This window comes from Mauremys reevesii, linkage group 2, assembly GCF_016161935.1.
Source record: "Mauremys reevesii isolate NIE-2019 linkage group 2, ASM1616193v1, whole genome shotgun sequence".
NCBI lineage: Eukaryota > Metazoa > Chordata > Testudines > Geoemydidae > Mauremys > Mauremys reevesii.
This window is the reverse complement of record NC_052624.1, coordinates 117669204-117684532: the sequence shown is the minus strand read 5'-3', so window position 1 is coordinate 117684532 and position 15329 is coordinate 117669204. Positions and strand designations below refer to the sequence as shown.

Sequence of the window (15329 nt, the reverse complement as noted above, 5' to 3'; positions counted from 1 at the left end):
GTTTGTTGTTCACTAAAGTTATTGTAATTTTGTGTGTGGAATTAGGACCACACATTATCACAGCTGCATTGGGTCCATTAAAGGCCCACTCCTGAAGCCCAAATATGAATCCATAGAGCACAACCACAGAAATGCACACCTGTCCAGATACCTATATAAATAAATCTGTAGAAACTGAGTCCCACATCTGCATCCAGATACATTCATCTAGCATGCACTAACACATATACTTACACATTATTTGTTATTACAATTGTTGTTTAGTGCCTAGAGACCCCAACTACGATCAGGGCTCCAGGGTGGTAGGTGCTGGACATACACTTAGGGTAGGTCCATACATACCCGCCGGGTCGACGCGGAGAGTTCGACTTCTCGGAGTTCGAACTATCGCGTCTAATCGCGTCCAACCCAACCCCGTAGTGTAGACCAGGCCATAGAAAGAGAGAGTCTGCCACAAAGAGTTTATAATGTAGCTAGACAAAAGTGGGGAGAAATGTATAATACATTGGCTCTTCTGCAATTACTAGTCGTCAACATTCACTTTTTAAGAAATAATGCATTTCTTTTAGAGTTCCCTTCTCTTTTAAAAACTTGTTCTGAAATGAATACACACATTTTATGTCATCAATTTTTTTGTGTGCAAGCCAGCAAAAGAAATAAAAGTCAGAGTTAGGCTGCACATTTTATTCACACAGGTATACACACATGTGGGAATACATGCACCTCCCTCCACACAGTCTCTTACACACATACAATGCATGCATGCACACACTTGCCTACACAGAGACAATTTTTCAGACCCTTTTCCAGGGGCTGACTAAGTCACCCAGCCAGGAAGGGAGGAGGGTGGGCTGGCGGGGAAAAATGGGGAGGGGGGGGAGGAGAGCGGAGGGGGAGGGAAAGAGGCCAAGGATAAGAGCAGGGTGGGGGCGAGAGGAGGGCAGTGAAGGAGAGGGAGAAGGTGTGTGGGGTGGATGGGGAGGCAGAAGGCTACAGGTGCATGAGGATGTGGGAGCCACGGGTATATAGGGATATAATAGGAGTGCAGCAGTGTATGGAGGTGAATGGTGTGTGTCTGTGTGTTTGGTGGGGGTGGTTGGGATGGGGAGGGATGGAGGTGCGGGGGCTGGGACGGGGAGGGATGCAATGACGGGGGATGGAAGTGCGGGGTCGGACGGGGGAGATGCAGTGACTGGGATGGGGGTGCAGGGGGTTGGGACGGGGAGGGATGCAATGACAGGGGGATGGGACAGGGAGGAATGCAGTGAGGGGATGGGGGTGCAGCCCCATTCCCAGCACTCTGAGGCAGGGATACACATATCTTCAACTCCTGGGTGCTGGCAATGGGGCAATAGACGATGGTTCGCCGCAGGGCATGCGCTGCAGCTTGAGCCCAGCCACGTGTGGAGAAGAGGGCCGGCCAGGCAACAGTGGGAGAGGCGCGCGCCATGCAACCTCTCTCAACAGCTGCCTGCTGAGGGCTTGAGTGGTGCTAGTTTCTCCCCTCCCCTGACCTAGCCAATGGGAGCTGCACCTCAGGGTGGGGGGCGGGGCAGCATGCAGACCGCTCTCCTGGCAGCCCCTAAGCCTAGGAGCTGGACACACTGGCTGCTTCATGACCCAGGAGCCGCGTGGTTTGCGGTGTGGTGGCTAGCAGGGAACCTGTCAGCCCCCTTGTGGTGCCGCGCGAACTGGACATTTAACAATCCAGTCAGTGGTGCTGACCGGAGCTGCCAGCATCCCTTTTGGACCAAAACCGGACACCTGATAACCCTATTCCAAGATGGCTGCTCCAGCGAGGCCTCTCTAGGCAGGTCTGCAGGGCCCAGTTTTGCTGCTCTTCTTCCACTTTGCTGCTTCCTGAGGCTGGTTGTAGTAGAGCAACAGGGCCTCCAGCAGGGGCCATGAAGGCCTGGTACACTCTGCCACACCCACCGTATCAATTCCCTGCTGTCGCAGGTACCTTGGGCATTTGGTGGCACCGTGGTCTTTCCTGTCTTGTGCACATGGTACGCAACAGTTTAGTCCCCAGAGGACTGAAATACTTTAATCTAACTAAAGTCACTGGATTCAGTATAGGTGAAATTTAATGGCTTTTGCTATACAAGAGGATAGATTAGATGAGCTCATGATCCTCCTGGCTTTATTCCCTGAAATGTATGAAAAAATCTATTTGTTTTATTATTTGCCAATAAAATAGGGTGACAACACAGATAATTAAAATGGGAAGTTTCTAGAATACGTTGTAATTTGCATATGTTCAGTTTATCTGAGACTGAATACCTTCTCCCTCCTCCCTGTTAACCATTGTCATGTATATCAAGTTGATTGTTGTTCACGAAATGTGAACCTCACCAAAAATCAGTTTACTTCTAGTATCTAACTTGCATTTTAGTCCGTGGCTCTGTTTTGAATTAACCAATTTGTCATCTGCTTAAAAAAAAAAGTTGGTTTTAGATTTTAGAATCTGTATGCTTTTATTAGTGATTCTCATGATACAAAATCCAGTTGCTTCTGTAGATACAAGGAGCACGACTCCCAAGATATAGTTGTTGTGTCTTTCAGGTGGGATTTCAGCCTGCTGTACCTGTTTCCATTGTGGCACTCCCTATGTGCTCCAAAAGAGAACTAGGTCCACAGGGAACTTGATTCAGATCACTCTGAGCTAGCCATAATATCCAAGCCTGGTGAATCTCTGGTTTAGGGTGACCAGACATCCCGATAAAATCGGGACTGTCCCGATTTTGAAGAGTTTGTCCCACGTCCCGACCAGAGTACGGTTGGGACGCCTTTGTCCCGATATTTTGTTTCCTGGTCTTCGGCGGCAATTCGGCGGGAAGTCCTTCCATCGTGGATGGCTTTCAGTGGTATTTCAGCGGTTGGTGCTTCTGTCTTTGGTGGCAAGTTTTATTACCTGCTGCTGAAATACGACTGAAGACAGTCCGTGACTGAAGGGCTCTCTGGCGAATTGCTGCCGAACTCCCGGACGGTGAGTGTAAAAACAAAAAAATCCCTCTCCCCCCCTCCCCCCCCCCCATGGCTGTCCCGATATTTTCCCCTTAAAATGTGGTCACCCTAATCTGGTTGTGGAACTTCAGTTCTGGCTTCCTGTGACAAAAGATCACCTGACACAGGTTCCTATCACCTGTGACAATATACACCTCTACCTCAATATAACGCGACCCGATATAACATGAATTCGGATATAATGCGGTAAAGCAGTGCTCCAGGAGGGCGGGGCTGCGCACTCCGGTGGATCAAAGCAAGTTCGATATAACGCGGTTTCACCTATAACACGGTAAGATTTTTTGGCTCAGGACAGTGTTATATTGAGGTAGAGGTGTATCTAATTTCAGGTATAGGGCATGGCTATTTGGAGCGCAAACTTCAGAAATAAAGGCCTTTGCATAAGGTCATTTCAAGGTTGTTCTCTTGGAATCAATCTACTTTGGTGCAGCATTCAAGGGTTTGGGAACGTGTCGGTTCTTGGTGTGATGTTCACTATATAGTTTATACCCTTCCTGATATTCTGGAACTTTTTCGGGGTAGTCTGCCTCATCGGGGTGAATGCCAGCTCACTGATTGTCCAATTACCAATAACTGTGACTTCAAAGGCCCACTTAGATAATGTGGCGTTGGGGGCATGTTCTGGTTATATGTGGGTTCTGTGGGGAATTTGAGGCTGGTTTTCAGTTCACGCCCCCCCCCCCCCCTTGAGAACTGAACTCAGCTCTGAATGCTGCCACCAAATCACCATTCAAGCCATTATGAAGAACTCTCTGGATTTTATTACTTAAGGTCCTGTTATTACTTGCAGCATGTTCATCTAAGTGAACTGGTAAGCTTAAAGTCATTTTCTTGAAGGGATGGAAGTGATTCATTTGGATGGAAATTAGAATAAAAAATGTACAAAAACATAATTCTAATATTGTTCATTAGTTAAAACTAAAGGTGCTGGATACATAAAGTGTATCAAATGTTTTTATTTAAAACTCATTTATTAAACAAAGGAAGTATTATCTTAGTGAATTGAACTTATTGTTTCTGGTCATGTCCTTCAAGATTTTACAGCAAGTGTAGTGTTTATTCATAGAAAGAGGAAAAGAAGCTCTCCTGATTTTTTTTTAATCTAATTGGTTTCTTAACATTGAACTAGTTGAATAAACTGAAATGAAGATATTCTCATCTGCAGGTGCAGAGAAGGATACTGCTGTCAAAAGTTAGTTTAGCACTTAAAGTCTGATTCCAGGTGCTTAGCCAGTGACTTGTACCAGTTCAGTTTTTTGACTTTTTAAAAAAAAGGCTTTAACATTGGTTGTCATAATTTCAAATTTAATTTTAAATTGATTTAGTTTTGAAAAGAAACATATTTAAAGTTTTAAAAAATCTTAATTTGATTTTTCTGTAATCAAATCTATTTTTATCCATGCTTGTGCTCAAGACATTGCTGTGTTTTTTGCGAAAGGCTTCCTGTTTTGTTCCATTTGAACCAAAATATAACTGTCCCTCTTTGTCCTAATCCCAAGGAACAGTAAGGAATGTTTGAATGTGATCCGTCTTAAGAATCATCTCTGTCTCAGAAGCTCAGATGCTTTTCGTTCTGCATCAAGGCTCTAAGAAAGGACAAACAGCACCCAAGTCTACCTTGTATAATTGGATAACACATCCTCTCATGGAGGTGTATTTCAGTAAGAAGTGTCAGAAGCATTCAAGTCTGTCTTTATGGAATTATTGGATTTATCATGGGAAGAGTGCATACATAGCTCTGCTGGCAATTTGTAAAGCAACCACTGCATCATGTCACATATTTTTCAAATACTGTATTAGAGTCAAGGTATAGCTTCAGTAGATGCAGCATTCAGAGGGATAATACTCAGGCCACTGTGGGTTGCTAGTGCCTCCTTTAGGGGTCTGGAATATGCTTTGGAAGGTCTCAAGCGTCAGGATTAGCATCGATGATCAAAAAGAAAATGGGAAATTTTCCTTGTTTGATTACTTTCTTCAGGACATTCATGTCAGTTCATACTCTATTCTTTTCAGGCTAACATCACTTCATATAGTTTGTCTAAGATGAATTTTTTTTTAACTTTAAAAGTTAGCAATTTGTCATAGAACCGTTCATAGAGGTGTTAGCTGAGCTTATTGAGGGATGGCCTCACCAAAAAGGTTTTATGTACTGTCTCCATTTGCTGCAAGTATCTGAACTGGCAGAAGATCTTGAAAGAATATTATTCAGACAAAGAAAATTTTCCATTAAGATTCTTCTGTTCAGTTTCAGTGTAGTATTCTGACTGAATTTTCTGTGGAACTGTGAAATGAATGGAGCTGCGTAGGACTTTGACCGGAATATTTAAGTTAATAAATATTTAATACAAGCATGTGTTCACTTACTTTATGCTCCTCCAAAAGTTAGTTTGCTGCAATGCAGTTAGTTCTATTGTCTGGGGAAGTGGAGAGGGAAAGAAGGGTGTGATAGTGGGGAGAAGGTGAGAGAGCATAAGTCCTTCTGTTACTGGAGGGAAGGTTTGGCAGCCAGAAGGATTTGTTTTTGCTAGATTGGAGTAGGATGGGAGCATCCCCTTGCACAGACCCCACACACCCAAAAGTATTTTCTTATAGCTGGGCAATGTCCTGCAGTTCAGGGTTTTCTTGTTTGTTTTGTTTTTTCCAGTAAGTAGAGGTGGTTCGTAGGTTTCTTAATCCCTTTCTTTTTTCTTTTCACTACTGTGGTGAAATAAGACCTATTTTGGTGCAGGGCTAATGGGTCCAAAATTGAGCCTGATCTAAGAGTAGTTTTTAAAAAATGTGTATCAGGTCTTGTGAGAGGTGGGGAAAGTTCCTCAAAATGTAATTTAGCTCCAGTATTGATTACATAAATAATTTTGCTGGGCAAATTGCCAATATCAAGATTTTGATTGAGTACATGCACATCTCTGCAAATGGCCTTTTTTCTGTTTGTGAGATACAGCCGTTGATTAAAATACACAAGTTCTGAATAGACAGTCAGAATGGAAAGATGGCAGGACTTGTGAATGTGTTGGCAAACCAAAACAATGCTGGTCGGTCTAGAATTATACAACAACTTTAACAGGGACACTGTAAGTATTATTGGCCTGTCAAGTGACTTAGAATGGTTTATTTTTAGCACACCAGCTCCCATTACTACATGTGAAGTTTAAAAATAAGTCAATCTTTAATCTTTTATGAGAAGAGGGTGTGAGTTCAGAAGTGAAGAGGGAACACCAAACTACTTTTTTAATATTCAGTTTTGAATTTGTTTCCAGAAATAGTTAACAAATGACTCCACGTGACTCAGTGCAATTGTGTGTTGGCTAATAAAATTGAAGGTCTAGCCCCAGGTGTATTTCAAAACTTGCTAGTAATTTTCAAGTTAAAATGTTGACTAACCTGCCATCCTAACAATTAATTTTTTTTTATTATAGATAACTACTCTTATTAACCATAAGGATAAACCAAAGCGGTCAGACAAGACGCTGCAAGCAATTCAGCGGGTGGGCCAAGCAGTTAACCTAGCAGTTGGAAGATTTGTTACCGTAGGAGAAGCCATAGCCAATGAAAATCGAGAATTGAAAGAGGAAATGAGTATTGCTTGCATTGAGGCAAAGCGAGCCGGTATGTGATTGTTTAAAAAGTCTGCCATTTATGTTCTTGTGCTACACCTGACATTGAAAACAAACAGAATCTACTGCTTTCATCTATTGCAGCCATTAAACATGATTTTTGGAGTTGTTAAAGACCTTTTTAGTGATGACCCTTGCCTGCATTCAATACCTGATTGGTACCAGTGCGCTCTCACTCCACCTGCTGTTCAAACTTCCACCATTATGTCTAAAGTTGGCGGATGATGACATTCTTGTGTTGTGCTTTATTGTGTGGATCACTTTGCCACAAGAAGTCTCACTTTTCCCTTTTGTAATTAAAAAAACAAAACAAAAACAGCAATCCCCCCACAACAAAGACAGTTGTTTTTAAAAGTACTTTCAGGATGACCAATGGTGAATCTACGTATTTTTCCCATTCCTTGCAGTAATTTTCCCTATTTCAAAATTGGAGCACCTGTATTTGTAGTTTTTGATGATGGAATCTTTAAATTAAGGACATATAAATCAGTGAATTAAATTACTGTTTATTTTAAAGAAACCTAATTGATTGATATCTGGTTGAGTCTTCACAAAACTAACTTGAAAACGTATGCTATTGCAATTTGTAATACATTTTAATATAAAATCACACTGTAAAAACTGTTTTTAAATTCTTATTTTAAAGGCCCCATTTGTAGGGTATTTTTTATTTTAGTTTTACAAAGCCACTGTAAGCAAAGAACAAAGCCACTAGAAAATATTAAACTTGTCCTTTTTTTATAACTTTTTTCATCCAACAAAAGGAGCAAAATTTGTCACTGTAAATTACTTCAGTGTTAACAGTGAAATGTTGTGTAGAGCTTCAAAACCTTAAGAAAATCCAAATATGTGAAAACCATTTAATGCAACATGAAGCATTACTCCAGTCAGTGATTTAAAAAAAAAAAATGCAGGCAGTTAACACTGCTTTGTCGTCATTGACATTCACTTTCAAGACCTTTAGAATTAAAATACTTGAAGGCAAGCTAAACTTGAAAGCACTGTTTATTTCCATGCCATATAGTCTTTGAGTAATTGTCCATATGGATTCCACTCCTTGTGCTCTTGCTTCCTGATGTGCACATAATTACTGGCCAAAAGAATCCAGTGTCCATTGGGGCTATGAAGGACAGAGCAGGCCCAGCAGGCCATCGGTTCCTGTTAATTAGTTTGGTTAATTAGGTTAGTCACCCACTGGTGCAAAAAAAAAAAAAAAAGTAGAATTTTTTTCTTAGATAAATGTTTAGGATAGAGCACCTATGCCTTGTTATAGGTGGCTGGCATCATGGCACAAGCAAAAACAATAGATTTGAGGCCTCTCTCTCATAGAGAGCTTTGATGCCTGTTAACAACAGGCACTTTGATGTCTGCTCTGCCTTGGAGAAGGACACATTCTGTAGCAATGTTCTATTTGTTGCTCTTTATCCAAGTTCACTCAGAGCAAGGAAAGCCTGCCTGAAACTATTTCCCAAAAGATCGATGCAAGCTGCCTCAGACTACTGAGAGGAAGGCTATAGCCATGCCTCAGCCATCCAATCATTCCTTCTCTGTTAATGTCCTTGGGAGGCTGGATTCCACCCCGATATCCCAAGCCATGTTTTATCAAGGGCCCCATTCATCTGCTGTTACAGAAAGGAGCACTTCTCCAGAGATGAGCCAAGGCTTGGGTCATCCGTGCCCAGCAAGTTGAGACAGCAGATCATCAGACTCATGATTTGTCTTGAGAGCATTTTTCTGAGCACCTGAACCCTCAGAAGGCTCCTTCCAGTTACCCAGTACCAACCTCAAAGACAGCATATGTGGTACTTGCTAAATCAGTGGACTGTGCTGCCCTTGGTTCCAACTCCTCAGCATTGACCCTGTAAAAGAGTGCCTTAGTACTTCGTATTCCCAGTACCTTCCACCTTCATGCAGACGATGTCTGCTATACCTGTTACCGTGGAACCAACAATCTTAGCACCTAAACTGTACGTCATGCCACATGACTTATCAGTGATCTGAGTACCAGAGTCCTCTCTCTCTCTTTGAGAGATTGAGGGTGGTGATATCCAAACCATCAGCTTCAGAGTTACTGGTACATCAGATTAAGGAGGTATCCTTGGCACCCACCTCCCCCATACTGAGACAGACCCCCTTGGGGGAAGTATACCCTTCTGGTGGGCATAGCATGGACTCATCTCCAACCTATCCATTTTCCCTTTCCTGGGTAGCACGTTGGAAGTCAGGGAGGGATTCTAAAGAGGAGTCCATGAAAGGTAGAAGAAAGAGACTTCGGGCACATAGGAATCCTCCTCCTTGGGTGCCCTCATGTGTCTCCCGCTTCAGTATTCCTACCCTTACCATCCATGATCCTATTGAACAACCTGTGGTTTGCAGCCATATTTCAGAAAGCCTGCATCATCCACTTTCTTTAGGGCTAGATCAGCCGCTCTAAATAGGCAAATCAGATCATCTCAAACAAGTCTGCCGTGAGTGCATTTCGGATAATGGAGAATCAAGAGGAGGATAGCGAAGGAAGAGCATCAGCTGCAAAGTGAAGAACTGCTGCTTTCTCCTCACCTTCCCCAGATGAGGACGTGAAACTACCTTTGCCTGCCTCATTAGATGAATTCAAAGTATTCCAGGACTTCATGAAGCACATGGCAGAGACCTTGGATGTACCTCTGGAGGTAATTCAAGAGAAATGGGACAAACTCTAGGACATCACATGTTGGGGCTAATGGAACTTGCAAAAACAAAAATGCAATTAACTGACAGGTGGTACTGGGTATCTGAAAGGGGTCTAAATATTTTGGTTACATATACCACCAGGTTCAGGAGAAGCCAAAACAGGGACGTCCTTATTCTATACCAGGAGAGAAGGACCTAAAGAAATTGGACATCTTCAGTCACAAGTTATGAACATCAGTTGGCCACCCTCATCTGGAGCTAACTGTCAGGCTCTCCTCTCCAAATATGACTATTTAAAATATTATATATTAATTACAAACTCTCTGTAGGCTAATTCCCTAAGGAACACCAAGGAGAGATGAAGTCTGTCATGGATGAGGGCTGATTGCCTTCCTGCAATTGACAGCAGGATGGAATGAGCTGTGATACAATGACATACTATGGCCTCAGCATTAGTTATCATGGCTGCTGTCCTTGGTAACCCAGTGAGGTCTAGGGAACAATCGAGGACTTGCCGTTCGAAGGCAACAAACTTTTAAGTTTAGTTATGGGTGAAGCCGTCACTCCTTGAAAGACTCCAGGGTGATAGTGTGCTTTTGGGACTGCCTTGTCTCTCTCATATTGCTCCAGAGTGGCTACTTGACAAATGCCTTTCTTATTCCCTGGACACTGGGACTAACGTATGCTTTTCCACCAAGCCCCATGAGGAAACTGAGCAGGATGCAGGGTGGATGATTGATAACCCCTAGCTGAGCCAAGCAGTTCTGGTATTAAGTTCTGGTGAAACTTTCAATGCAGTATTCTACCAGTCCTGACTGCCAGTCTTGCAGAACAGCAGTCAGATCCTACACCTAGATACAGCTTTGTTGCATCTGACAGACTGGATGCTGGCTGGATGTCATCCACCAAAAGAAGCTGTTCAGCTGAGTTTCCAGAATATTGTGCTATCCAAAGCAGGATATCTTCAACTAGACTGACTTACTAAGCTTAATGGAAATGATTTTCTATTGGGGCATCTGAGCACAAAGTATCCGAACTCATGCCCATGGGGTACATGCACACCAAGAGTGGAATCTGTGTGGACAACACATCTCAAAGAACCACAGTTACTGTAAGGTAAGTAACCATTCTTTCACCGGGCCAAATGATGAAAATAGTCATTAAACACAGCAGAAGAAGCCATTGCAGTTTACAGTTGACATACTGCTTTCATGATTGCATCTGTTTTCTCTTGGGATATTTACTTGAGACATTAACTAATGAACAGTTATCATGTTTTTCAGTATTTAATTAGAGAGCATAACTTTCTGGAATGGAGAAATATTGTTGGCAGAAACACACTTCCAGCAGAAACTTGTATAATGCTTTCTCTGTGTGGATGCTGGTGATTGTGGAGATTAATCATCTGTTAGAAAATTACGTGGTATTGTAACCTGATCACACTGTTTTTTATTAACTCGTTTTTTTACATTACATAATCGCAATTCAGTAAAAAGATTTTTCAGGCTTCTTCCAGTTTTCAGTGGCTTTAGCGATTGAACATGAATTCTTCTGTACAAAATCAAGTATCACTGCAACTGGCATTTAATATTCAGAGCAATTCCCTTGCACAACTTGTCACGTTAATATTCGTTACTTTCTGGCAAAGTCAGTATTCTGCTGCACTCCTCACAGACTTTGTGAACTCACATGTTTATGTTTCAGTCTACTTGAGGCATGACAAATATACAGACATTTTCCTGTTAATATTTGGCAAACTACAAAGTAGTTGATGCAAAATAATTTAATTGGAAGCATTATCTTTGATATTCTTTCCTTTCAAGCCTTTTGACTGTAAATTTAGAATGTGTATAGAACTGTATGTAGCTGTTAGCTCCACTACCTTTTACAAAGATGGCACCTATATTCCTTGCCACTTTTGACAGTATCCTGAGTGATTGTAATCAAATAGACATGTAAATTGCTCTTCCTATAGCAGTTACTGTATCATACACAATAGTTTGTGTTACTCCATGTATATATGCAGTAACTGGATAGTTTGTGAAAATGCTTCTGTCCAGATCCTTCAAAAAGGCTTCAGCACCTAAATAGTTCTGAGTTCAATGGGACTACTCATATTCTTAAAGTTAATTGTGTAAATTTCTGCGGGATCGGGCTGAAGTCTTCTTGGCTTGAAACACTTCATCCATAAAGTGCCCAACCACTGTAAATCCGTATGGTGAAGTATAGCCTGATTGAAGCATTTCAGTTTGCTTGAATAATGGATTTCAGTATATCAGAAGGTGGAGCTGGTTGCAAATAAAATATAGGCTATTTGTAGAGCCCTTCCCGGATACACAAGTATGACACTAGTATGTGCAAGGGACAGCTGCTGGTGAGCCTCGTGCCTGCCCCACAGGGCAAGGCTGGGGGTGGCACAGCAATACTGGAGGAGCTGCCGGGGCTGGGCACTGGCTTATGTGAGTGGCAGCCTGACATGCAGTGGTGAAAACAGCTACATTTGCTGTCCCGGTTGCTGGCCATGGCCCTGCTGGTCTTGCTCATTGTCACCAGAGCCCTGCAGCTCTGTGGATATCCACTTTATATCTGCAGATATAAATTGTGTAGCCACACAGGGCTCTAGCTGTTTGCTTATCAATTTTGTGTTTGAGTTTTGTTTTGAGAACACTACCAGGATGTCAACGAGGTCCTGGGGCTTCTCTCTTTTTGCATAAATGAACATTTTAAGTGTGAAACTTGTTAGGAAAATACAAAACAAAACCCTGTCAAATCTGAAGTTCTTCTAACAATTAAACTAGTTAAAAAAAAAAAAAGTACAAGCACCTACTGCAGCAATTTGACTGTAAATTGGAATAAAGTAAAGAACTAAGACAATATAAATACAAAATCTTATTTAAATACAATTTAAAAGTTTTTATCCATCCTGATCTTACTATTTATTTTTGTTTTTATTCTCTTGCACTGTGCTTAAGGTGCTTTTGGTAAGATATTAAGGCTAAACTATATAAATAAAAAAATTGAGAGCGAGTTATTCTTGATGGTTTGAATAAATTGATATGAAGTTGTGTTTTTGTGTAGGTAAAAGCATGGCTGTAGAGTTGGTATGAGGGGGTTTGAAGACCTGGGTAGTGTTTTGGATGTTGTTTTTTTTTTATTCTACTTGCATTTTTTGGTGTGTGTGGTTTTATTGTTTATTGCTCCAACATTAACACTAATTTGACTACAGAGTTTTGTAGCCAGTGACTTGATTTCTATGTACAACAAGCAAAAAAATACTTTAACTTCTAGTGTACATAAATTCAAAAAGGTAGGAGGGGGAGTGAAAACACTTTTGAATCATGATAGGTTAGGTCTAACCAGCATGGCTTTTGCACTCTGTTAGAATTTTTTGTCAATAAACATGTGAAAAAGTTGGTACACAGTGAGGCAGTAAATATGTAGGTAACACACAAGTCTGATTAGTCAAGACTAGGAAAAACTGACAAGTCTTAAGAACAACCTTACAAAGCTACATGAATAGGCAGCATCATGACAGATTAAATCCAATGTTGACAAATGTACAGTAATGCATCAGGTTTCGGAAATTTGTATGGAGGGACGGTTAGGGGCAGGGGTTGTGGCCCGGTCCCCACACCCTATCCGCTCCCCGTCCCCCCCAGGACTCCTGCCCCATCTAACGCCCCTGTCCCCTGATCGCCCCCCCCCGAACCCCCGCCCCTGATTGCCCCCTGCCGCCCCATCCAACCCCTCCTCTCATTCTTGATGGCCCCCCCTGGACCTCTGCCCCATCCAACCACCCCTTCTCTCTGTCCCCTGACTGCCCCTGGGAACTCCTGTCCCTGAGTGCCCCCGCTGGCCCATCCAACCCCACCCCCGCCCATTCCTGACTGGCCTCCCTCAGGACCTCTGCCCCATCCAACCATCCCTCCTCCCTGTCCCCTGAGTGCCTCTGGAACTCCTGCCCCCCGCCAGCCTATCCAACCCACGCTCCTTCCTGATTGCCCCATTCAACCACCCCTTCTCCCTGTCCCCTGGCTGCCTCCGGAATCCCTGCCCCTTGCTGCCCCATCCAAGCTCTCCTCTCATTCTCGACTGCCCCCCGCTGGATCCCTGCCCCCATTCAACCCCCCTGTTCCCCGCCCTTTGACCGCCCCCAAACTCCTCTGCCCTCTATCCAACCCCCCTACTCCCTGCCCTGTTACCGCACTGCCGGGCTCTGCAGCTGTGCTGCCCCAGAAGCTCGCAGCCCTGTCACCCGGAGCATTGTGCCAGCATCGGAGCGAGCTGAGGCTGCAGGGGAGGGGGAACAGCAGGGGTGGGGCCGGGGGCTAGCCTGCCAGGTCAGGAGCTCAGGGGCAGCCTGCGGGCCATAGTTTGCCCACCTCTGATATAGATACTTTAGATTTCATAATAGTATGTTTGTAGTACATTATGGGAGCACTGGTGTTGCGTTGTGTTACAGCGATAAAAACAAACCTTATTCTCTTAGCTCTTGGAGAAAGTTGCTGTAAATAAATAGTGTTGTAACTGTGAAATTTTACATTATTCCATTTTTAAAACATAATTTTCATCATTTTTTCTCTGTTCTTCCTTTCTGTCTATGACTCTGTATCATCTTTCTAAAACTTATACACAGTAGTGTCATTACAGTGCTTCCCCAGTAGCCTAACAAATACAAAACTATTTTATTGGGTATTTAAAATTCTTCTTCGAGTGATTGCTCCAATGCATTCCAGTTAGGTGTGCCATCTCGAACTTTTTCCCTAGCAACCCGCGGGCCGGCTGTCGCCCCTGGGTGGCGCCGCCATGGCGCGAAAGATATACCCCAGCCGGCCCGTCCGCTCCTCAGTTCCTTCTGACCGCCCGTGACGGCCAGTTGGAACTGTGGAGTGCTCTCTGTCCTCCACAACCCTAGCTCTCGCTACTTTTCCTTGTACATAGTTCGTTTAGTGTTAGTATAGTTAGTTCAATAGTTAGTTAGTTAGTGATTTAGGTAAGGATAAGGGGGGTAGTTCCTCCCTTTCCTCCCCCGGTGCGGGCTCATGCCCAAGGCACCGGGCTTTAAGCCCTGCGCAGCGTGCCAGAGGCCTATGCCGGTTGGTGATCCCCACGGCTCTTGCCTCCGTTGCCTGGGCGAAGGACACCGCACGGACAAGTGCGCTATCTGCTCGGCTTTCAAGCCGCGGACCCGTAAGGAGCGAGACATTCGCCTCAAACAGCTCCTTATGGAGGCGTCCCTCCAACCCCCGGCACCGCCCGCGCCGGCACTGAGGGCTTCGTCGGTGCAGAGTGCACCTGCGGCACCGAGCCGTTCCGGCACCGCGGCCCCGGTGCCTAAGCCGGCGACCAAGAAGACCCGGCGCCGCTCGCTTTCGCCTTCAGACAGTCAGCAGCTCGCGAAAGCAGTGGCAAAAGCCCGCACGGAGGATGCCGCGAGAGTGGCTGCGGCCGTGCGGCGTGCCCTGGGCCTCGACTCCGGCACCGCAAGCGCCCGTCGAGTCCGGCATCGCCGCTCCCGGCACCGACCGTGGTGGAGCCAAGGCTGCCGTCAACGCCGGAGACGTTCTCCTCTGCGCGTGAGCTAATCCGGCTCATAGAGGCACCGAGCCTCCAGCCCCCGGCACCGCCGGTGCGGACTGTCACATCAGTGGGGAAACCGGCCAGGATGACACGGCCGCCCTCCCTGGACGAACGGCACGGAAGGCGCTCCCGGTCCCGATCCCGGTCCCGCCGCAGGTCGCCATCCCGTCGCTCGGGATCTCGACGCCGCTCCTCATCTCGGCACCGAGCACCATCCCGACGCCGTTCCTCATCCCGCCACCGGGCACCATCCCGTCGCCGGTCTGAGTCCGGTACCGTTCTCAATCTCGGTACCGGTCGTACTCCGGCACGGTCCAGATCCAGGTCACCGTACCGCAGGTACCGCGGAGATCTCCATCCGGCACCGCTCGCGGCACGCGACTCGCGAAGTCCTTCCCGGCACCGCAGATCCGGTCCCGGTCGAGCTCGGCGCCGGTC

At 44.8% G+C, this 15329-nt stretch overlaps 1 protein-coding gene across 5 annotated transcripts in view; it reads left to right on the top strand.

Annotated features, from left to right (window-relative positions):
* The window catches only part of CTNNAL1 (catenin alpha like 1), a 156055-nt gene that overhangs the window by 30834 nt on the left and 109892 nt on the right, over window positions 1–15329 (top strand). For all 5 annotated transcript variants that reach the window (XM_039526467.1, XM_039526466.1, XM_039526463.1 and 2 more), the window contains exon 2: window positions 6444–6633. In XM_039526467.1, the coding sequence (XP_039382401.1) occupies window positions 6600–6633 (34 nt within the window). In that variant the 5' untranslated portion in view covers window positions 6444–6599. The remainder of the gene's footprint in view (window positions 1–6443; window positions 6634–15329) is intronic.